The sequence below is a fragment of the Falco biarmicus genome, chromosome W, assembly GCF_023638135.1.
Source record: "Falco biarmicus isolate bFalBia1 chromosome W, bFalBia1.pri, whole genome shotgun sequence".
NCBI lineage: Eukaryota > Metazoa > Chordata > Aves > Falconiformes > Falconidae > Falco > Falco biarmicus.
This window is the reverse complement of record NC_079310.1, coordinates 10,904,060-10,916,935: the sequence shown is the minus strand read 5'-3', so window position 1 is coordinate 10,916,935 and position 12,876 is coordinate 10,904,060. Positions and strand designations below refer to the sequence as shown.

The 12,876-nt window shown below is 43.5% G+C and overlaps 1 protein-coding gene across 1 annotated transcript in view; it reads right to left on the bottom strand.

Annotated features, from left to right (window-relative positions):
- Positions 1-12,876, bottom strand: part of LOXHD1 (lipoxygenase homology PLAT domains 1) — a 148,139-nt gene that overhangs the window by 38,073 nt on the left and 97,190 nt on the right. Inside the window, 4 exon segments of the mRNA XM_056323194.1 lie at positions 1,637-1,754; positions 6,139-6,266; positions 9,056-9,150; positions 9,153-9,237. Of these exon segments, the coding sequence (XP_056179169.1) occupies positions 1,637-1,754; positions 6,139-6,266; positions 9,056-9,150; positions 9,153-9,237 (426 nt within the window).

Below are 12,876 nucleotides of genomic sequence, written 5' to 3'. Positions count from 1 at the left end.
ACAAGAAAACTGAGAATATCCTGGAGATAAATGGAGCAACAAATGGTTAATTACGGGGTTGATGGCTTAATCTAGCTTCTCATTTCACTGTGCTAGTTAGCACTAACTGTGAACCATCTGTCTGAGAGTTTAGCACTACCCCCACAAGTATTTCATTATGCAGTTTTAATATGCACTTTTGACAGAAATGGAAATGGGCTCAGATCAGTTTTCATGTCACACTAGGCTACATAAGTTTTCAAGGCTGGAATACAAATCACAGAACACAAATCCTTCCTCCCCCCTTCCACAGCCCTCCTGTCCTCGCCCTCTGCCTGCAAATGTAAATGCTATGTTTACCTTTGCAGGGAAGGTGGAAAAGAAAATTAATAAATAAATTTCTCTACGTATCACTGGAGTCAGAAGATCCTCCCATGCTCTGTTTCTCTAAGAAAAATAGAAACTATGGTGCCATTTTCAAAAGCTTCTAAAATCCTGGTCTCAAAGTCACATGCATGGACCACCTGTTGCTTCTGTAGGGTTACAAGAGGGCTATAAACCCCACAAATGGGTCCAAATGAGGGTCCTCTTTGCCCACATCCCTGGGAAAGCCTTGACATGACAGTTCATCACTTCGCTGGAAACTGCTGGCTACCTAGGACCAGTGTTTAAAACCACATTATTTATGGGAAAAAGGAGGACAGCTTCAGACTAGTCGAAAAGGATAAAGGACCTAATAAAAAGATCATGCACTATTCTTTCTGACCATGGGTTAGGCTACTGGGTCCTAATGTATTCTCATGAAAAAGTCAAGATATGGAAATCCAGCAGGGTATCTGCTCCAGAAAACCCCATGCTAAATAAACGTGGCAGAGAGGTGCTTCTCCCTTAATGACATCTGATGGTGTGGAATCGGCACATCGCTCCATCTCTATCTCAGAAATATAATTATAAGGACCCATAACAAGCAAACTACATTGAACTGCCCAAGTATAAGTGGTCTTTACAAGGAGCTGGTGATTTGGTAGAGAAGATAAAGGCGAGCACTGTGCTTTTGTGCAAGATAGGACACTAGGGGAAAATACAATCAACTGAAGTGGTGGGAGACATTCTGCACGATCTATGTAAAATGCAAGAAGAAAACAACACCTTCCTTGTATGAACAAGAAAAGAAAGAAATCCCCCTGTGTGCTAGAGGGATAAGGGAAGGGGAGAGATGGGATGCTTCACCTGAAAGGATGGACTATTTGGAAATGTCTCACCCAGCCCAGGCCCACACCAGCTGTCCCTGCCTGACAGAGGGAGATCCACTCTGCCACAGGGTCAGAGCATGGCAGAGGTCTGCAGGAGCTGAGGGTACATCCTGGGGACCAGAAAATATTGGAAGTGTCCTGATGGCAAGGCAAGGCTCTTTTTCAGGGAGGGAGAGTGTGATCTGACAGTAGAGACAGTTGTGAAGCTTTACAGCACAGCTTTTGCCCTTGCTCTCTTCTTTTTTGACTCAATTCTTGCAGGAAAAAAAACATGTGAAACCAAATGGAAAAATGAAGGAAATTAATCAAAGCGATTCACTCACTGCCTTTCTCCTCTCTCTCAAGGGCCGGGAAGCTTCAACACAAGCAGGTTACAAAGAGATGTGCGATGTGTAGTACATTACCCTTTCCAGGTACCAGTGCGGGCGAGTCCCCTTCCCATCCGTCCGGATTCTCATCTTCCTGAGGGGTGCGATATTGGCGATCTCCATAATGAACCTGTCCTCTTGGCCTCGCTCAAACCTGGAGGGATTGAAAGAATGAGGATGTTTCCCACTGCTTTACAGCATCGTTGCGTTTCAAGCCCCTGTCCATGCTGCAACTTGAACCTTGCCAACAGCCTCGAGTTAAAAAGTTTATGAGTACATTTTATTGGACTTGAACTTTCCCATCCTGCAATCACCAGCTACTGTGTTTTTGGCAAGACACCTCAGTGCAGGTTTGACAGGGATTCCTCCTCTCCTGGAAAATCAAGCCCATACGAGGCACCTGGAGTCATTCCAGGCAGCCTGTAGCATACATTATCACTGTAACCAGAACAATAAAGGCTCACAGTCAGGTTTTGGCACATTGCCTTCCTCCTGGCATCTGCCCACATGCCTGCCCTTAGCCCATCCTGACTAGAAGGCAAAGCAATTTTGCTTAATCTTCTTTCGCTAAGATGCAGCACATAATTTGCATTTGCCGTGGAGATAGTTGCTGCAGCTCAGCTAAACACGGCAACCTGATTGCAAGTCAGAGCCCAGTGCTAAGTTTAGTAAGCACAGGCAAATTGTGTTAGAAAGGAGCCAAACCCAACCGTCCCATGCTCCCCTCATGAATTTGGGGTATTTTAATTTGCAAACTAGCTCTGTCTTTAGTAGGAACCAGAGTGGGTTTGTGCAACACTGCATGAAAGGTCTTATCCTCTGCTTGGCTGCTGTATACAGGCACAAGGATGTGTACGAACCATTCATCCATAGCAATCAGCAAAAAGCAGGAAAATGGGAAAACCAGCTAGCATATGCCTCCTGAAGAAGCTATTACACTGGTTAGGACCGCAGCCACCTTACCTCCCTCTTAGCATCAATGGTACTAGGAGGAAAGCCTTGCTTCTCAGAAAGTGCTGACTCAGGCTCAATATTACTCTATTCAGAGCAAGCACATCCTCCAGGTTTTCCCCCAAAATACTCTGTCAGACCTGCCATGAGCTTGGAGATGGAAATCCAACCCTTGTTAAGTAGAAAGGCAGGCAAATCCAGGGCATCTACCAAGCACCACCATCACTGCTCTGCTGTTGAGGTTCCTCCTATGTGCAAACTTCTCGTGAGTTACCTGGGTCTGCTGAGAGATCTGGAGGGAGCTCTGCAAACTGGGGCCACTACCAATAATATAGACAAGCCGTTATATGATGATACCCGGCAATGTACTCAGCCCCCTATAGCTGTGCAATGCCAGGATACAGAGGAAAAAAACCCATTTCTTTACCAACCTCTGCTCAGATTACACCCTGCAGCATGAATGTGATTATCCACACGCCATTATCTGCGCCTGCATAGCTGCAGATGTTAGCAACAGGGATTGGCTCCAGGCACTCAGTTTTCATCCAGCATCGCTTTCCCTGCCCTCCCAGAGGCATTTGGACAGGGCATTTTGGTCCCATTTCTAGTTATTAAGGGTTATGTTTGCTCTTTGAAAAACTCCCCTCTTGTTATTTGTCTTTCTCTGGTACCGGACACCAAGACAGCCTGTCTGACTGTGAGAAGGAGAATGTGCTTTTGTGCCTGGACTGGACTGATTTCCACATCTATTTAAAAAATAAAAAGGTGTGACCCTTCCAGCCTGAATTATCCCACAATCCGTTTTCATTACACTCACCTACAAAGCTTCATAGAAGTCTCTTACTCTGATCCTTTCCAGGCTGAGCAACTCTAAGCTAGTCTGTTAGCAAAATAAACCTTTATTTATCTTAAGTAAATGCTCTGTTTGCAGTTTGTAAGGCTGATACTCACCTGTTACTTTCAAGAAGTCATTGTACTAGAGGGAAGCAATCGCTAAAGTGACAAACTGGGTGACTCGAGTTCTTTTCTATCCCTAATCTATATGAACATGAACATAAGCCTGAAAAAAAATTGAGGAAGGAAGAAGTACCCAGACAAGCTGACTGCCGCTGCTCCTTTTCCAGGACACTGAATCATTTATCTGAAGGATTTCATTAAGCTTTCCTACCCATGCCTGAATTTATTTTTCTATTGCCCAGAGGTCTTGGCAATAACAGTAATGTAGCTAAAATTGCCTTAAATCTGCGGCAGGTTAGACAGATGGTTCTTCGTAATGCACTAAGCTGCTGTGAGTGAATTGGCACTGGATGGCCCCCAAAAAGATGAAGTGCCTTTTCCCATTTGGTTGCAGCAGCTCTCACCCATCCCTCACTGCTGGCGTGAAGGCTGGAGAGATTTCCATGCAAAACAAAAGCCGGGGAAGCCTGTCATGTTAAAAGCTGGATGGAGACTGGTGGGAGTGGTGTGGAAACAGGCAGTATGTGTATCTGGGGACAGGCATGTCCTCTACAGAGGGGTGCTAATGAGATGACGAGCTCTGTACATTTGGAGGTCTGATACAGAGCACCTCCAGCTAGCAGATGTACCAGTACATCTTCAAAGAACAGCACAGCACCCTGGGGATATTAATATATTAATAGCTGTGTTTTACACATCCTTCTTTATACAGCCCCACTGAGTTTTCACCACCTTTTGCAGATCTACTGGCAGAAGACAACCCAAGCAACTAATAACACGCAAACTGTGCAGCTCTCCTTTATTGCGTTTTCATAACCTTATTTCAGAGATTATCCATGCCACCCATATAGACAAATATGATGGTTTTTATAGACCACATAGTTTAGGGGTATCACCTGTCTGTCCAGGTGGAGCAAAGCTTCAACCCCTCTCTCCAGGGGTTGGAGATGTCTTGGTCTCTTTTAGAGATTTTTGGTTGACATACCCTGATGTGAAGTGTGCTTTACTTTTAAATACAAACAGTTGTGGTCCATTTTCCCACCTACTAGAATTGAATGTTTGGCTTAAAATGCTGGAAGACAGATCAGTTTGGGATTGCCTGGGTTCTTGGAAGGGGGATGTCACTGATAGCCAGGCATGCTGGTAACCCAAGTGGATTGCCCGACACATTGGATGTCTCTCTGTAACGGGCAGCAGGGCCAAAAGCTATGGTTTTCTGTGTGAGTCAGCTGTGTTCCTCATGGAGATTTTAGCCAGCAGCACCTCTACTACATTTTTTTCAGAGCAAATAAGGCTTGTGGTTGTTACTAACTAAACACATGAAAGTTTCAAGCTTAGCTGAACACACTTGCCTGGACACCCACTCTGCTATGACAGCTGCAAGTAAAACATCCCCTGAGCAAACACCTCTGTGCAGGGAACCTTATTTTCACTTATCCAGCCAACACATGATAAGAAATGCTACATCACCAGGAGGCTGGAGGAAGAGTCTAGCATCACCCCAGCAGGCTGAGCTCAAACTGTATGACCAAATGCTCCAGCCCTCCTGACACTCCGTAGACGCTTTACTGAGTAAGACCAGAGGTAGTCAGTTAAAGTCTGATGAAGAACAGCTCTAAAAGATGGTTAGTGCCATGTTCATTCTTGAGCGTGCCAAAACTTTCTGTATCAAAGGAGGTACTAGAAAGGAACAGGAAAGCATTAGGAAATGGATCGGTTGCATGTGGATTTTTTTTGGCTTACAGAAATGCTGGCGTCAGACTAGGGTTATGGTGTTTGTTAGCTGTTTCTGCTGAAGAAAACATGAGATTTCATCTTTTTATTAAATTCTGAGTGCACGGTGCAGCACTATGCACAGCTCACAGCCCATTTCCATCCCCCTGCACCATAAGGCCACGTCTGGGCAGGCAGATGTCATCATGTGTCCTTTTTTGTGCCAGCTGCAGACAAGCCAGCTCCAGTTCCAAAACCACATTAGTGTGGCACAGAGTCTGAGCTAAGAAGTCCATTTCCAGCAGGGCCCTCAGCTTAGCAGCTCAGGCCCTGGCATCTCTTGCGTGGCTTCTGGAACAAGCTGGCTGACATCTGGCCAGCTGAGGAATGGGGAGGAGCAGACGGAGGAGTCAGCACCTTCCCTTCCCATCACAGGCACTTCCCAAGGCAGGTGCGTGCACATTGGTTTGTGTTTTTTTCATTATGCAGTTACTCATGCATTCCCATTAAATAATGTTTAAATTAAATTACTTATTCTTCCAAAAAAGATGCATTTTGCAGAAATTGCACCTGTGGTTTCATGCTAAGTCCACAGTTCCTCTTGGAGCTGACACAGGACTTCACGAATTGTATTTTTGTTCACAATGCTTATCTCTAAAGCCACTGAGGAACAGGTTAAACAAAACTTCTACAAACGACAAAGGATGGTTTCCCTGGCTACACAGTGCTCTCCCTTCCTCTGCTCTGCTAAATGCATTACAACACTTACAAGGAGCCAGTTCTGCATCTATAAAGTCAATGAGTTTATCTTTGTGTTTCAGTGAGAGCACGATCAAAGCCCCAGGTGCTTCTTGACTTGGCACTCGAATCAGTTATCACTTCACTTCTAATCAACAAAAATGGCAAAGTTACTGTACCTATCTCCATTTTTTTCCAGCTGCATCTCCTCAGTGTTCCCATTGGATCCAAAGACCGTCATGAAAATACTGGTATCAGTACCACTGCTTTCAATGTCTCCAGTCACAACCGTGACTTTGTAGAGGATCTGGTGAGGATTTGAAACAATCAGAAGGTCTCATTAGAACAGCTGCTCTTAACTCACACAAAAGCCCAAGGAAAAGGGTAGGCAGGCTTTGCAGGAGATCTAGTTCTTTGCCAGAAATGGTTACAACACAGCTTCTTGGTTTCTCTCCACACTGTGGTTCTCAGAGGCAAAGTTAGAGACTGAAACTTGCTACAGCATCTTCCTCTTTGCATTGTCTATGATTCTTTTTCTGCAGGTTTTCTCTGTGTAGATAGACTCAGAGAGACACACATACATATTGACAACCATCTGCTTGGGGAGCGCTGAAGACCTGGTAAACTGCTTCTCCATGGGAGTCACCACCTTCACGTCAGTAGGTGGGTCTCCAACCCTCTGCTACTGGCCTCTCCTCCCAACCAGACCCCCATACTGCACTGAACTCTTGCCATTTTTACAAAAACAGCTCCCAAAGGCACAATTGTTTCTTCCCCTCGACTGTGAAATGTTTTCCCCAAGTTTTCAGTGTCCACCTGGGCAACATTCAGTCCAACATCGCTAATAGTTTTGAAGCCTATACATCCGAACTCTCCTTAGAGCAGGAAAACACAGCCATCCTATTTCCCCATGAGATACACGCTGCTGCACCGAACACAGAGCGTTCCCAGATACTGTACATTGCCAGTATGCCAATTTGTGAAAAGATGTTTTGCATCATTTTCACCTTATCAGCCTAACTTTGTTCTTTTCTCCTGACATGTGAATAATAAGATTCAGAATAAAATATTTCAAAAGCGTGCAAGTCCCAGTGGCTGTTAGTGGCATTAAGACTTTTAGGCCACTCGGAGGCTTTCAAGATCGTACCTATTGGTAACAGGACCTCCGGATTTAAGAGGTGAAAGAATGTCAAGAAAGAGCCCTAAAAAAGCATTTTTCAAATAGTGCACTGCTAGGCAAATTTTATTGGCCTGAATTGTGATTGCAACATAAATAAACAGTGCAAAGGAATAATGTCATAGAAAACACAATTTTCATGTTTATTCAATCCTGAGTAACTTGTCCATCACATATTCTTCCACATGCATTTTAAATCATAGCAAGGCATCATATTTGCTATAGATAGGAGAATAAAAACTCTTTTACTGATGCGTTAAAGGTTTTTAATGACTGTGGTGGACACTAACTAGTTTCTCTATGTATGGGAAGGCAAATACTCAATTTAAAGCACAGGGGGAATATCAAGCCAGGAAGAAAATTAAATTGAAATGGGTATGTATGGCTGTGCAAGAGTCAAGCAAAAGTAAAACAAAATAGCATTAACTTTCCCAAAGACGTTAAATGTATTAGTCTTCTTCGAACTCTAAAAAAAATAATAATTAAACGCAGTTTCTAACTACAGCTGTTTACAAGGGAACAGTCCCAAATTCCCTCAACTAGGAGACTGATCAGAAAGTCAAATGTGCAGTTCTGATTTCATGTCTCAAACTTCCCCCCTGATTTCCTTCAAACCTTTCAGCAAGTTCTGGCCGAATATCATAGAAATAAAAAAAAATGTAGTTAGATGTGTCTATTTTTGGCACGCTTATGAAAATACATATTCAGGATTAGGCTTTTAAAGGAAGACTGAACATAAGTCTTCATTAACATCCACTTCAATCTACGGGCAAGCCATCAGCTCACTGATAGGAGTTTGGAAACCTTATCCAGGAGGTTAAATGACGGATGGGAAGTTTTTAAGAGATTAGATTTTAACCTTGGTATTCAGTCTGAGAGAGGTTTTTCCCTCTTAGGTCAATTCCACCACTGAAACCTGCGCTGAGTTGTTGAATCCTTCACAGATGCTAAAAATGTTATCATGTTTTCCTTGTTGAATCCTTCACAGATGCTAAAAATGTTATCATGTTTTCCTGTGTCTTGGGAAGAAAGATTTCAGGAGAATATCTTTAGCTTGGGAATCAAGAGCAGCGTAAAGAAAAATTAATGTGCTATGAAAGTGTAACCTCACTGTAAATAGAAACACATCTATAGAGGTTTAAAATTGCCATACAGGTATTAAACACAGTATTATTGTCCCATTCATCCAGACTGTTATTTCCATTATAAATATTACATCCAAAATCAGCATAGCTCAGCTTTCCAATTTGTACTTGCTTGAAATATGGCATAGCACACATTACTTCAAATTTCATATATAGGGATGAAAAGACTATATCATTTTTTTCACTGTTTATTCAACTTTAATCAGTTATTCATTTCAAAGATCAAGCTTAAAAACATCTCCATGTTTCAACAACTTCCAGTTATCACTAGTTTCTAACTGAATTTAGTCTCCTTATCCCGTATTAGAAAAGCTGATACATTGCCACGCTATGCAGAGATTAAAATATCTCCAGTACTCTAATTTGATGTGTTAGAATTATTTTCTCAAACAAAACATGATGGAGTTAGATTGCACCAAGGTATTCATCTTGCAGCTGCTCCCACTCTACAGACACCAGGCGATGCAGTGGGTGCTCCAGGTGTGGTGACAAAATGAGGACATGCTGCTGAACTGTGTCCTACCTGCTCTGTCCTCCCCTGTCCTTCTGCCTGTGCCGTGGCTGCACCCATATGGCATTAGGAAACAGTGTTCTGAGTGATAATAACACTAAACCATTCCGAATGATTTTGCTAAAGAAATAACAAGGAAACCCACTGCAAATAAAAGGCTCAAACCACATGCAGAAGTCAAAATATGAGAACTGCTGACACACAGCCTGTATTGGCACAGATCCATGCAACAGCTGAAGATACAAGATGAGCCTAGAGCTTACCTTGAGGCCAACATTAACACAGTCCGCATCCAGGATGTTGAGGATTCATAAGGTGAGACCATCACCTTTTTCTCTGGCCAGCCAGCACTTACAAAGTTATACATGACACCTTTGGTGGGCATGACAATGGTGAGCTCTTCCAACAGCCAGCAGCTCTCAGGGGTAGCACCGTTGTGCCCTACCTGGGAGAGTCAGCAAGGAAACACCTGCTTGTTATAGGGCTTTTCTTTGCAGGAGAGACCCTGATTGGGTGTGTTAACCACTGGTGAAGGACCAAGAGTGTTGACTACACACACCATCACACAAACCACTTCCACAGTGGAATGGAGGGAGCTGTGAAATAGTTTGTGCCATTGCTGCCCAACAGGCACATCAGTGTACACAGCAGCTGATACAGGCAAGGAAACTCAGGTCATCAGTTGCTGAGCGTGAGGGAAGGCAGGACACTGCCAGTCCCAAAAGTAAGCAAGGTAGGCTGGACTGATCTACATGCAAACATGTCCTGTCTCTTACTACTCTGCTTCTGCTCCCTTGACCTCTATCTGCAAGTTTACGGATCTCTGCAGACCCATTTCTCCACCTTTCCAATCCCTTCCACTGCTGTTGCAACACTTAGAAGTGACTATCCAAAGCTTCATAGGCAAGATGAAAGACACAGCTAGGCCAAACACCCACATGTATTGTTCAAGTACTCCTCACAAATCCACCTCTAAGTCAACTACATGTGTCAGGCTGTTTCTTTGCTTCCTGTCTCCTTAAACTGCAAAAATCCCATGTTTGTACAGGAGCCAACAAGGTGGAGCTGGCATCTGCAGCTGGTTGGTTTTCAAGGACCACCTCCTCCAAGCTCAAGAACGGTCCATCCTGGAGAGCAGGAAGTCACACAAGAGTGGCAGGAAGCCTGCACGGATGAACAAGGGGCTCCTAACAAAATTTCAATGGGAAAAGGAAGAATAGTAAAGGTGGCAGCAGGGACAGGGGACCTGGGGAAATACAAACACTGCCCAAGTGTACAGGGATGAGGTTGGGAAAGACAAAGCTCACCTGAAGCTGAATCTGGCAATAGCCATGAAGAGCAGCAAGCAACATTCCTGTGGGTATAGCAGCAGGAAAAGGATGCTGATCATGCAAACTTGTCCAAGAAACTGCACGTATCCCTCTTAAAGAATGTGGGCAATTCATTGTAGGACAAGGCCTCAAGGACAAGAGTCCAAGTACTGATAGCCTGATGAATAGAGACTTGTTAGAACTTGTAGGGCACAAGCCCTGGGAGCAAAGGAACAAGCTAACAGCAGACCCCTGAGCCATCACAGTTGAGGAGGCAACCAGACGGACAGAGAAACAAGTAGCCAGATAAGGGAACGGATGGCACCAATATGTAATTAAGAAAGCTGCGTAGAAAGAAACTCCCTAACCTTGGAATAGAAATTATTGCTATGTCAAGATAAACTAGTAAGTTCCTATTGTTCTAACGGTGTGCCTTAAATATTAACCAATCAGTGTTTTTTATGCTTAAGATTTAACCAATCAGTGTGTAATATGTAGAAGGTAGAAACATATATAATTGTAAGAAAATCACTAATAAAATGGACATCTTGCTTGCATCAAGCTGCGTCCCATCTCTTCATTCGCCGCAATTCATCCTGGGGAAGACGTATAAGTATAATTATATATCCCAGCTTATGTATGAAACTCAGGCAGCCAGTCATTCCAGTGAACTATCTGTACATAAAAGGTTGAATAAAAGAGCTACCTGCAGTTCATTATTTTCAGAGCAAGTGTTGTTTGTGTCATTACTAGGAAAATGAGGTCCTTAGTTCTCGCTGACTTTGTTTTTAAATTATTAGAATATTTGGGGTTGTTCAGAAAATAATTTTTAATAACAGATTCATCTAGGGTGATCTATCTGTAGTGTCTTTATTTCTCACCCCCACCCCCCCCAAACAAGTGATCTTTTTTATCTGACTGTCTCAGCCATCGCTGCTATTAAGAGTATTATTACTATACTAATGCCTGTGCAGCTGCAGAAAATTAGAGTTAACTACTAGGGAAATTCAAGTCTACAATGGATGCATGAATTCTCAGATTCTTGGGGCTTGAAGTGAATGGGAATATCACACTTGCTTTTGCATTTCCTTTCTTCCAGCTTGGCTGCCCTTCTCCACACCCAAAGCCCTTCTGAGTCTGCACATGACCTCTCAAGACCTGTTGCAGGATGGCACAGATGAGACGGTGGGGAAAGTTCAGGGCAGTGGCTCTGCAACAAAGCAGGGACAAAGCAGCTTGAGGGAAACTCAATGAGCCTATTAAAGTCTTCTGCTCTTTGGGGTTCATTGCAACCCCCTCCTAAAGTGTCATTCCAAGACATTGCTAGGTACCAGGCTTTCACGGCATCCTTTGGTATCAGTGACTGGCCAGAAGAAATCATCCTGCACATCCATCTGCCTTGGAGAACCTGCACACAAGCAGATTTCCAAGGGACTCAAGAACAATGTTGTAAAGTCTGGGATAAATTCATCTAGTGCTGAGCCTTCCTTATGGCTGGACTACTAGAGCAGAGCACCAGGATTTGTCTTTCAGCTCCAAGCAAATCTTTAGATAGACTGTGCCAAGACAGTGAATGATCCAAAGCCATAGCCACACCAGCAGTGTAGCCTGGACATGCATACCAATATCACAACAAGTTCTTTGGGCTGAGGCAGTTGAACTAGGTTAGAATGACAGAATTTCAAAGGCAAGTAGATCCTTGGGCTGTTTGGAAGCCTTTGTAACTCATTCCTACTGTCTTTGAGGGACTGTTGAGTACTTCCCATCACCAAGACCAAGATGCACAACTTGCACCGAGCAACTCACAATCACATAGAAACTAAACGCAACAACAGGGGGGAAATGGGAAAGAACTTGATTGGTATATAGAAGGAAAAGATTAAAAAATATGGGATTTCCTGCTTATTCTGGAAGGTACAGAGAAATCTAGAGAGACCTGAGGGTCTTCCAGGATCAGATCCCTAATCAGTGAAAGACTGGACTTGCAACACATGTATGTCCTTGGCTTTACTCTGTGCTTGTGGTGGAGAAAGGCTCTAAACCAGAGGTGGTTTAGAGATGCAGACCAATGCAGGGCTCTTCTAGACATACCTGTGTCTCTCTGCAGCAACAGCAGCCTCGGGACAGAGATACTTTCATTCATTAGGAGAAGAATATTAAAACTTGTTTTAAGAAAACAGTATAAAGTGCCTACACCAAATAGTTTGTATTATTTATTTTCATGTCAGCATGTCTATTAAAATACACCAGTAGTAAATATTGTATCTGTAGACTTACAAGACAGGTATAAATGGGTGCCTTTCAAATTACTTCATGTTCCACTGTTTCTGCTTTCACTAGAGTACATTTGCAGCAGGAGAATAATACCAAACTAGAAGTGGCATCGCACTGCAAATCTTACGATCCTACTAAATCCTGCAGTCTGCTGCCTGGGTCATACAGAGGGCTTCTGGAAACTTAAACCCCATGCTATGCTATTTTCACATGGTAACTCATATTCAGAACTTCTTGCCTTCTTCCAGAAGCAGCCAAATGAAATATCTGAGAATAAACTGTTCCTCACTTTTCCCAAGTAGATAACTAGCAATTTTCTGCAATGTCCCTGAACACTGTAATTTTCTACAAGGAAAATATGGACCAATTCCATGGCAACCATGGCAGACTGGCACATCGAAGTCATTGCTGGGATGTGGACCAACAAGAAGAGACCTTCCAAGCAGAGGGCACTGCATGAAGGAAGGCAGAAGGCCAGGATCAGATGGCTCCTCTGGCCA